Source organism: Gorilla gorilla, chromosome 15 (genome assembly GCF_029281585.2).
Source record: "Gorilla gorilla gorilla isolate KB3781 chromosome 15, NHGRI_mGorGor1-v2.1_pri, whole genome shotgun sequence".
NCBI classification, from domain to species: Eukaryota; Metazoa; Chordata; class Mammalia; order Primates; family Hominidae; genus Gorilla; species Gorilla gorilla.
In genome coordinates, this window is record NC_073239.2 from 36166471 (window position 1) to 36177167 (window position 10697).

General features: G+C 41.8%; 1 protein-coding gene across 1 annotated transcript; it reads left to right on the top strand.

Moving 5' to 3' along the window:
* The first annotated feature begins 6886 nt into the window (after positions 1–6886).
* OR6S1 (olfactory receptor family 6 subfamily S member 1) lies at positions 6887–7882 on the top strand. Its single transcript, XM_004054841.3, has one exon. It carries the CDS (start codon positions 6887–6889, stop codon positions 7880–7882), a length of 996 nt encoding a protein of 331 aa, XP_004054889.3.
* Positions 7883–10697: the final 2815 nt, after the last annotated feature.

Below are 10697 nucleotides of genomic sequence, written 5' to 3' on the forward strand. Positions count from 1 at the left end.
TATTGCCTCCACTCCTTTTGAACCAGAAGGCAGGTTGTTGCTGAGAAAGTTAAGTTCCTCTTGGAGTTGGTAGTTCATTATAGTTTTACATTTTCTGGCTCTGAGTAGCCCACATGGTATTTGACATTCTCCAGTGGCTGGCTGGTTAATTTTGTGGAACTAGAGTTTCCATATTCAGGGAAGTATTTCACACCTTTATTAATTTTTAACTGGGAAAATCGTATTCTAAAGATTTAGAGTTTTCTTGAAATAGGTGCTTGATTTTCACTACATATTTCTGAGGCTTTTTATTATGAAACATTTCAAACATATTAAAAATAGAGAGAATAGTATAATGAATCACAGTTATAGCTGGCATACAGCTCCATGAATTACCAGTTCATGGCCAAGAAAGTTTTATCTATAGCCCTCACTTTATTTTGAAGAAAATTCCAGATATCATTTCATTTTACTTTAGCTCATTTTTATTTACAAAGTGTCAATTAGATTTTTTGATACAATTTCCATTACAATAGGATTTTTACTAGTAAGGAAAATTGAAGCAAAAGAGATATCAAACAATGATTAAAGCAGACATGTAATTCAAGAATGTTGCAACTCATTCATTCAATAGATGTGTCATTCTAGTAGTCTTCTTGGTTTATACATTTTTTCTTTTGTTCTTTATTTTCTGACAGGGAAAGTTTTCCAGGGGAAAAGAAGAAACAAGGTGCAGAACTGTGTAAGAAAGTGTCAAGTAAATAAATAAACACTTTGTTATTTCCTTGTTTATACACAAAAAACACTGGAAGGAGGCCAATGAACTAATGAAAATGGTTAATTAGGCGAGGGGGATGGGGTGAATAGGAATGTGGGGGACTAGAACTTTTCAATTCATACATTTTTATTTTTGAACCATGTGAGTATGCTTTAAAAATAAATACAATTTTTTTCTTCTAACATGGTTTACTTTCATTAAAAAAAAACTAGGAAATTCCTATGATCAAGTTAGTTTGAAAGTATTATAAGTGGCCGGTTGCGGTGGTTGATGCCTGTAATCCCAGCACTTTGGGAGGCCGAGGCGGACGGATCACTTGAGGCCAGGAGTTGAGACCGGCCTGGTCAACATGGTGAAACCCTGTCTCTACTAAAACTCCAAAAATTAGCTGGGCGTGGTGGCAGACACCTATAATCCCAGCAACTCGGGAGGTTGAGGCAGGAGAATCACTTGAACCCGGAAGACGGAGGTAGCAGTGAGCCGAAAACGTTCCACTGACTCTAGCCTGGGCGGCAACAGAGCAAAAACACTGTATCAAAAAAAAAGAAAAAGTATTATAAGCTAAATACCAAAGCCAATGTCAACTGGGCAAAGAGCGTTTTTTGTTTTGTTTTGTTTTTGATACGGAGTCTTGCTCTGGAGTGTAGTGCCGTTATCTTGGCTCACTGCAACCTCCACCTTCCAGGCTCAAGCCATCCTCCCACCTCAGTCTCCCTAGTACTTGGGAATACAGGTGGGCACCACCAGGCCCAGCTAATTTTTGTATTTTTAGTAGAGATGAGGTTTCGCCATATTGGCCAGGCTGGTCTCGAACTCCTGGCCTCTGGTGATCCACCAGCCTTGGCCTCCCAAAGTGTTGGGATTACAGGCCTGAGCCACTGCGCCCAGCCTGTGTGTGTGTTTGTTTTAAACAAATTGTCTGTCTTTGATCTCATCTATTTCTGCAGTTTCCTTAGTCCTTAAGATTTGATTAAGGTTTAAAAACATGTGTGGCTTGGCCGGGCGTGGTGGCTCATGCCTGTAATCCCAGCGCTTTGGGAGGCTGAGGCGGGTGGATCACCTGAGATCAGGAGTTCAAGACCAGCCTGGCCAACATGGTGAAAACCCGTCTCTACTAAAAATACAAAAATTAGCTGGGTGTGATGGCAGGCGCCTGTAGTCCCAGCTTCTCAGGAGGCTGAGGCAGGAGAATTGCTTGAACCCGGGAGGTGAAGGTTGTGGTGGACTGAGATCGCACCACTGCACTCCAGCCTGGGTGACAGGGCAAGACTCTGTCTCAAAAAAAAAAAAAAAAAAAAAAAACAGTGTGGCTTAAATGTGCTTTACTAGTTCTTAGACTTCATGGGTCTCTTTTTCAGACCCCTCCTTCCCTCAGCTTAACAAACAGGAGTTGCAGTTTCTAGTTTAGTTTGTTGTTGTTTGGCTTAGCTCAGCCAGTTTCTCCCAGTCTTTGCTCTCACTCCTTTAGAATCTAGTGATGACACTTCTCATGCTTCATTCTCTTTAGATATTTTCTTTTTTCTAGAAAGGAGTATGTCTAGAAAGGATGTAATTTAGCTAAACTAGTTCCCAGGAGCCCTGTGCACTCCTCCTCTCAGTTCAAAACTTAATTGGTGCTCATCTGACAAGGGCAGCTGCTCCTCAAGTCTGGGGTTCAGAGCAGTCTAGTTCATATGCCATTTGTCAAGCACCTAGTATGTGCCAGGCACTGTGATTGGTGCTAGAAATACAGAGATGAAAATATTCCTGCCGTAGGAATTTAAAGTCTAGCAGGGGATACAGACAGAAAAGCAACGTTATAATACAATGGACTAAATATTAAGATTGAGATCAACAGAAGCTGCCATACCTCAGGTGGGAGAGTGAGTAGGGTGGTAAGACTAAGGATGGAGGGTAGGGGAAGCTGTCTCAGAAGACCAGATGTGCACTAGACTCAACTGAGTCTTAGGACATGAGTAGGAACAGTCAAGATTTTAGTCAGGGCCATAGAATGGACACAAATGGAAAAAATGTGATCAATGGCTCAGAATTCTGAATAATGCTTTGGGTATGTGGAACATATATATTACCACTAGGAGATAAGCAGCAAGGCTGGGAGAAACAGTAGAATTAGCTAGAGATGAAACTGGGTAATTTCCCTTATCTTGTCAAGCTCATGGGACTCCCATCATTTCCTAACCCCAAAGCCAGGGGAGGGATTCCCAATATCATTTTAAGTCATCAGGGAGAAAACACAGTGTCTGTGTTACTTGGGATGTAAACATCTCCCCTGGGTGTCATGCAGGAGAAGGGTGGATGATGGTCATAGCCTTCCATGGTTGATCAAGCTCTATCCTCTTCTTCATTCTCATCGTTAACGCTCCTAAATTTTTGCAGTGACCTGGTTTGATGTAGTTGACAGACAAATGCAGAAATATTCCCAATCACCCTTTCTTGAACAAAGGGTAAGCTTTTTTTTTTTTTTTTTTTTTTTTTTTTAACAGAGTCTAGGAAATTTCCATTGAATGGCAAATCTCCCCTGGGTCTTTTAGGATTTTTTTTTTTTTCTTTCTCTATGGTCTTACTTTCTCACCACGTGGTTAACCTCTCTCCAAAAAGCACTGCTGCTAGCTGGGCTCCTGATGTCCAGATTAATTCTGATGCCCAGATTAGTTCTCATCTGAAGATATCTCCATTGGAAACTAAAGTTATGCATGAAGGATCCCACCCTTCAGTAGAGAGATTAGTTAGAAACCGGAGACTTCAGCCTTCTCCCTCCCTGCCCTCAGGCTAATACCAGGAGTCAGAGAAGGTAGGGATCTAAAAGAAGAAAACTGATGCTTTGTACAAAAGTTCTATTAGCAAAAAAAAGTGAAGACATGGCTTTAAGTGGAACATTTTTCCACAACTAGAGATGAAACGAACTACATAAGTGGGCTAAGTCTTTTCAAAAATAGGAGGTAAATGGTGTAACCCCTCCATATGTACCCGTTGCCTTCTAGCCCCATGTTGTTTTTGTAGTAACATTTCTTGTGAGATAATTGTCTTTCACTTGAATTATGCCTATGGAAATCCAAGACAGTGGTCACATTGCGGAAGGCATTCTTTCTACAGGGAGGGAAGGGTGGGTCCTGATGGCTTGCTCATGGCCATAAGAAAGGCAGCATGACACATCCTCCTCAGGATTAGAAAGCCCCCTTGTTCACAAGGCAGAATGACAACATGAGAGGAAAGCCCAGGAGAAGGAGATTATCCAATTTCTCCTTGTTTTCCCAAGTGCTTTGCCCATCCTCCCCAACTCCAAGGATGTGAGCCTATTGTCAGCCTTACGGTACAGGGTGTGGGAAGGACTCTCAGATGGAACAGGACCTTGAATCATAAAAAGGGGAAAAATTTTTTTTCAGGGTGGCCCCCACCCTCGTGGAAACAAGGACATTCAGGAGGAGGTAGGAGGAATCCCTTCCATATTCAGAGTTGGTAACTCATCTTCCTGTCACTTAAGATATAGTTTAGGTTCAGCTCAATGGTGGATTTTCACAGGGAGCAACAGAGTGCCAGACGGAGTCCCCTTTGGGGTGACCAGTCTCATCTGTTTATATTCCACCCATTACGTTCTGTGCTGTAGCCCAAAGGTACTGCGTTCACACACTGTTCTTTTCCACTGAAGATGCCTCCTTCTCTCTATCAAACGCATACTCATTTTCTAGTACTTATTTCAGGCATTGCCTGTCTCCAGAATACTGCCTGTCTCTCTGAGTTTCAGTTTGGTTCCTTTTCTGTTTCCCTTTGGTACCCTATACTTCCCTGCAACATTCTACCTGTCACACATCTTAATTTTTCTGTCATTCTTAGTGGGCAGTGAGCTACATGAGGGTAGTGACAATGTCTTCTATCTCTAAATCTCCAAGTACAGCAGCAGTACATTTATTATGTACTGCTCTGGTACATAATAAATATGAAGCAAAAGTCGAATGACTTTACTGACAACAGGCAATTTCTATAGAAGCTGGAGGGAGGGGAGACTGAATGAATCCTCAGGGAGAAAGATCACAGAACTGCTTTATCCTAGAAAAAAGCTCCAGATATTTTCCTGTCTGGACCTGCGGGACCCACAGGAGAGAAATTGTAAGTAAAGAGGCTAATGCTTGCTGAGAATAAAGACTGTCGGGGTGTGCTAGAGAACAATAAGGTTGGCTGGGGATGGTGGCTAACACTAGTAATCCTAGCACTTTGGGAGGCCGAGGAGAGGCAGATCACTTGAGGCCAGGAATTCAAGACCAGCCAGGCCACCATGGCAAAACCCTGTCTCTACTAAAAATACAAAAATTACCTGGGTGTGGTGGCATGTGCCTGTACTCCCAGCTGCTTAGGAGGCTGAGGCAGGAAAATCGCTTGAACTCAGGAGGTGGGGTTGCAGTGAGCCAAGATTGTGCCACTGCATTCCAGCCTGGGCAACAGAGTGAGACTCCATCTCAACAACAACAAAAGAGAACAATAGGGCTGACAGAGAACCAAGGGTCTTAATATCAGTTCTTATGTTTTGCATGGCTAAAGGTATAAGAATTAAAGAAAGAGGAAAGAAACATGAAAGGTGGCTTGCCAGTCAAGACAGGTTTATTTGAGAGAGAAAACAAACCCGAGAGAAACTTCTGGCCAAGCTAGGTCAGAGGCACACTCTCTTACAGACTAGGAGTTTTTAAGGATTCAGGGTGGGAGAGTTTATCAGAGGCTTGGACTGCTTCTGTGTCTCTTTGTTGTGCTTATCTGGGAGGGAGAGTTTTGTGTCTGTTCCCATAATCTTTCTGTAGCTGCAGGCATACTCCCATTCAGCTTCCCTATCTTAGTGCACCTGAAGGGAAAGAAAGGTGCTTATTAAGGCCCGTCGTTTTACTGGGGCCCATTGTATGATGGTGAAGTTTGGCGGTTACCCAAAAGAATTTCCCCTCACCTCCCTCTGTGCCCAAGCTGTCTTATCTGTGTTTTACTGTCTGCTCTTTCTGGCTGCCTGTAGTTAGAAGAGAAGTGATTTCTTTGAAATGCATGAGGCTGGAAAAGGAGCTGAAACTCAAAGTGGCAGTGTTTGTCCAAGACGATGGTGCTCCTGCTCTGTCAGAAGGGAGTAAGGATTCTCCTGATACCTGAGGCATTTTTAAACAAGCTTTCTGGATATAATGGACTTGATTTTTCTAACTGGTGGTGGTCCTCAGAACTGGGAGGACTTGAAGCAAAGAATAAGAATCAAAGAATAAGAACATAATTTTTTATTAATAGTTGCGGTCAGAAATTCATAATTTTGGCTCTGACAAACATCTGACGGGGTTTCACCATGTTGGCCAGGCTTGTCTCAAACTCCTGGCCTCAAGTGATCCGCCCGCCTCAGTCTCCCAAAAGCTGGGATTACAGGCATGAGCCACTGCGTCCTGCCGGAAAGGGGTAATTTTATATAATTTCATTAGCTATACTAATGGCCTAGATTCCTGTGACTCATTGTACAGTTGGACAGTTAAAGTACAAATTGATAATCTTCCAAGAGTAACGGCAAGCCAAGCCTAGATTCTGGTGTCCTAACTTATAGCCAGGGGCTTTCTCTGCCACATAATTTTTAAGTTAAGTACTAGACACTCTTAAATACTTTGCACTATTATATCATTTGCTCCTTACAGCATTTCACAACTGAGGAGCACAGAGAGGGTAAGTAACCTTGCCAAGGCTACTCAGCCAGTAAGTGGAGATGCAGGAATTTAAAACTAGGTAGTCTGACTCAAGTTCTGATCCCGGTTGAATGGTAATCATATTCTTCACAAAATCCTTTTTCAGATATTTTTGCCCAACTCAGATGCTCAGTGATATTGTTATTACAATAATGAGGTGTCATTATTTAAGATCTGAGAACAGGAGATGTGAAGATGGAGGAGATGGAGGCTCCTGGCATTTTCATACCGAAGTTTTGTTACCCTTTAGAGAAAATCTTCTCCAGTGCTAAAATCAATCAGATGATGACCTTAAGTGCTTCAGATCTTAACAGGACCTGCAATTGGATAAACTGGGGATATGAGTCCCATATCATGATGAAGTAAGTTTCAGGACTGTAAGCAGAGGACCTGCTCTTACCAGGATCATGTTTTTGTTGTTGGACAGGTGGAAAAGACAATGAGTCCTGATGGGAACCACAGTAGTGATCCAACAGAGTTCGTCCTGGCAGGGTTCCCAAATCTCAACAGCGCAAGAGTGGAATTATTTTCTGTGTTTCTTCTTGTCTATCTCCTGATTCTGACAGGCAATGTGTTGATTGTGGGGGTGGTAAGGGCTGATACTCGACTACAGACCCCCACGTACTTCTTTCTGGGTAACCTGTCCTGCCTAGAGATACTGCTCACTTCTGTCATCATTCCAAAGATGCTGAGCAATTTCCTCTCAAGGCAACACACTATTTCCTTTGCTGCATGTATCACCCAATTCTATTTCTACTTCTTTCTCGGGGCCTCCGAGTTCTTACTGTTGGCTGTCATGTCTGCGGATCGCTACCTGGCCATCTGTCATCCTCTGCACTACCCCTTGCTCATGAGTGGGGCTGTGTGCTTTCGTGTGGCCTTGGCCTGCTGGGTGGGGGGACTCGTCCCTGTGCTTGGTCCCACAGTGGCTGTGGCCTTGCTTCCTTTCTGTAAGCAGGGTGCTGTGGTGCAGCACTTCTTCTGCGACAGTGGCCCACTGCTCCGCCTGGCATGCACGAACACCAAGAAGCTGGAGGAGACTGACTTTGTCCTGGCCTCCCTCGTCATTGTATCTTCCTTGCTGATCACTGCTGTGTCCTACGGCCTCATTATGCTGGCTGTCCTGAGCATCCTCTCTGCTTCAGGCCGTCAGAAGGCCTTCTCTACCTGTACCTCCCACTTGATAGTGGTAACCCTCTTCTATGGAAGTGCCATTTTTCTCTATGTGCGGCCATCGCAGAGTGGTTCTGTGGACACTAACTGGGCAGTGACAGTAATAACGACATTTGTGACACCACTGCTGAATCCATTCATCTATGCCTTACGTAATGAGCAAGTCAAGGAAGCTTTGAAGGACATGTTTAGGAAGGTAGTGGCAGGCTTTTTAGGGAATCTTTTACTTGATAAATGTCTCAGTGAGAAAGCAGTAAGGTAAAAGTGAAGAGTCTAGTAACTAGTCTTTTTTTTTTTTTTTTTGAGAGAGAGAGAGAGAAAGTCTCACTCTGTCACCCAGGCTGGAGTGCAGTGGCGCGATCTCAGCTCACTGCAACCTCCACTTCCTGGGTTCAAGCAATTCTCCTGCCTCAGCCTCCTGAGTAGCTGGGATTACATGTGCCCACCACCACACCTGGCTAATTTTTGTGTTTTTAGTAGAGATGGGGTTTCACTCGATGACCAGGCTAGTCTCAAACTCCTGGCCTCAAGTGATCCACCCACCTCAGCCTCCCGAAGTGCTGGGATTACAGGTGTGAGCCACCACACCTGGTCTTGTTGTCATTTTTAAAAATCATATTTTAAAATCCAAACATTCTCATTATCATGCTCCTTTCCATCTTCATTATGGATATCACCAAAAGACTGAATTCTGGAACTATTAATGAATTCTCAGGTCATCAATCCACCTTCTTCTCTTTCAGGCAAAATTTCTTGATCCTAGATCATACCTAATAATAATAATACTTATTATTATTATTGATATATCGTGATCAATATCATCGCCACTTCCTAAGACCTTCCAACCTGTGAGTCTTAACCTATGGGTCCATGGTCATGTAGGGAATCTAAGGATGGGTTTCAGAAAATTTATATGCCCAATAGGTATCTAAATTTTATGTGCTTGAATATATATGCATTTGTCTGAGAAGAGGGACTGTAGCTTTAATTCAACATTTGAATCCATTCGTGCACTCTCCTCAAAAGCTAAAAACTGATTGCGAGTCTAAGTAGAGCCTTCCAACTGTTTATGCAAGTCAAGAATTTTAAGAAAAACTTCCTTATAGATATAAAATGAAATAAAAATAGATTATCAGTATATTTTTGAACATGCTTGTTAGAAAAATTTACATTTACTGCTAGAGGAAAAAGAGGTGAAGCAAATTTAATAAAGGGACTTAATTACTTCTCTGTAGTAATTCCAGGTGCCATTGGGAAAGCAGATCAGTGAGGGATTTCATGAGTAATAGCATTTACTGTGTTCTTCTAGTGTGCACTTTAGTACATTGATAAAGACATCTCCACTCGTTTTGTCATTGGATTATGTTTCATTCATTTGTTCATCTTTTTACATTCTTGTATCTGTTGTGTGAAATCTTCTTTTGTTTTTAGTAAAATAAGGAGCTTTAGTATTAAAGAGTTAAGAATGCCACATAGGGTGGACACGGTGGCTGATGCCTGTAATCCTAGCGCTTTGGAAGGCCGAGACAGGCGGATCACCTGAGGTCAGGAGCTCGTAGACCAGTCTGGCCAACATGGCGAAACCCCGCCTCTACAAAAACACAAAAATTAGCCGGGCGTGGTGGCGGGCGCCTATAATCCCAGCTACCAAAAAGGGTAATTTTATATAATTTCATTATATAAGGAGGCATTATATAAGGAGGCAGGAGAATCACTGAACCCAGGGGGCAGAGGTTTGCAGCGAGCCAAGATCGTGCCACTTCACTCCAGCCTGGGCGAAAAAGCAAAACTCCATCTAAAAAAAAAAAAAAAAAAAAGAATGCCAAATGCCAAATATTGTTGTATCTACCAAGAACCAAACTTTGTAGTAAATTTTGTCTAGTTTATTGGACATTTGAAAAGGGATTCCTATTCATGGAAATCTCTTTGGAAATCTTGGAAACAAATATTTATTTATTTATTTATTTATTTATTTATTTATTTATTCATTCCTTCAGCAAAGGTCTGTGAAGAATCTTTGTTGAACACTGTGATATACGAATATATACAAAGATGAACAAGAATAAATTGTTTCTAACCTCAAGCAGCTTGAACTTTAGAGTTTAGAACTAAGGGACAGATAATAATTTAAGGGAATGTGGATGATAAGGAGATTTACAAAAGGACATTGGAGATCTTATAAAACTTGGTTTACTCTTCCCAGTGCATTTTCTTGTTAGAGAAATTGTCACAGAGGTCATCATTCATTAAACAGGATTTGTTACATTAGAGTGTGTTTGTGTACATAGGAACAATGTACAAAACATGTAAATACCAAGGTATCGACAGCATACTAAACTCAAAACAGTGCTGCAAAACTGGCAAAGCATGTATTAGCATCAAAAGAGTTAGCCATAAGCTTCAGTGGGCATGGAAAATAGAAATGTTTTTATCTAGTTCTATTCATAATGCATGCAAACACACTAGATAATTTTATTCCAAAATATTTCTGAGTACTAAAGGAATGGAAAGAATGATTCGAAGGTAAAAATAACTCTTCTGGAGTGATCTAGAAGTGTTGCCCAGAAAGGAGATGAAATATTGCCTTAAAAATTACCTAGTTTCATGAAACATAAAAATCTGAAGTCTATTCCAGCCACTGGCCAAGGAAAGGAATTCATGCAACAATTTACAGCATTTCTTGAAGTAATTGCCACATATTATGGCAATAAAGCATGTTAAACCATCCATTTTCAACACGTGTTTCATTGTGAAAAATAACTTTGGGCTCAATTTAATTCAATAAAATTTGTTGAATACTGTGTTCTAGGAAGTAAGTTGGTATGTTAGAGGTACAAATATTGGCCCCTGCCATCAAGGAATTCATAGACTTTTGGGGTAGACATAATACATATGAATATATAAATATATAATTTTTTTCTGTTTTTGAGATGGAGTCTTGCTCTGTTGCCCGGGCTGGAAACCAATGGCGTGATCTCAGCTCACTGCAACCTCTGCCTCCCGGGTTCAAGCGATTCTCCTGCCTTAGCCTCCCGAGTAGCTGGGATTATAGGCACGTGCCACCACACCCGGCTAAT

Excerpts from the sequence above, each read along its gene's own strand:
- OR6S1 (XM_004054841.3), top strand. The coding sequence starts at position 6,887 with ATGAGTCCTGATGGGAACCACAGTAGTGATCCAACAGAGTTCGTCCTG.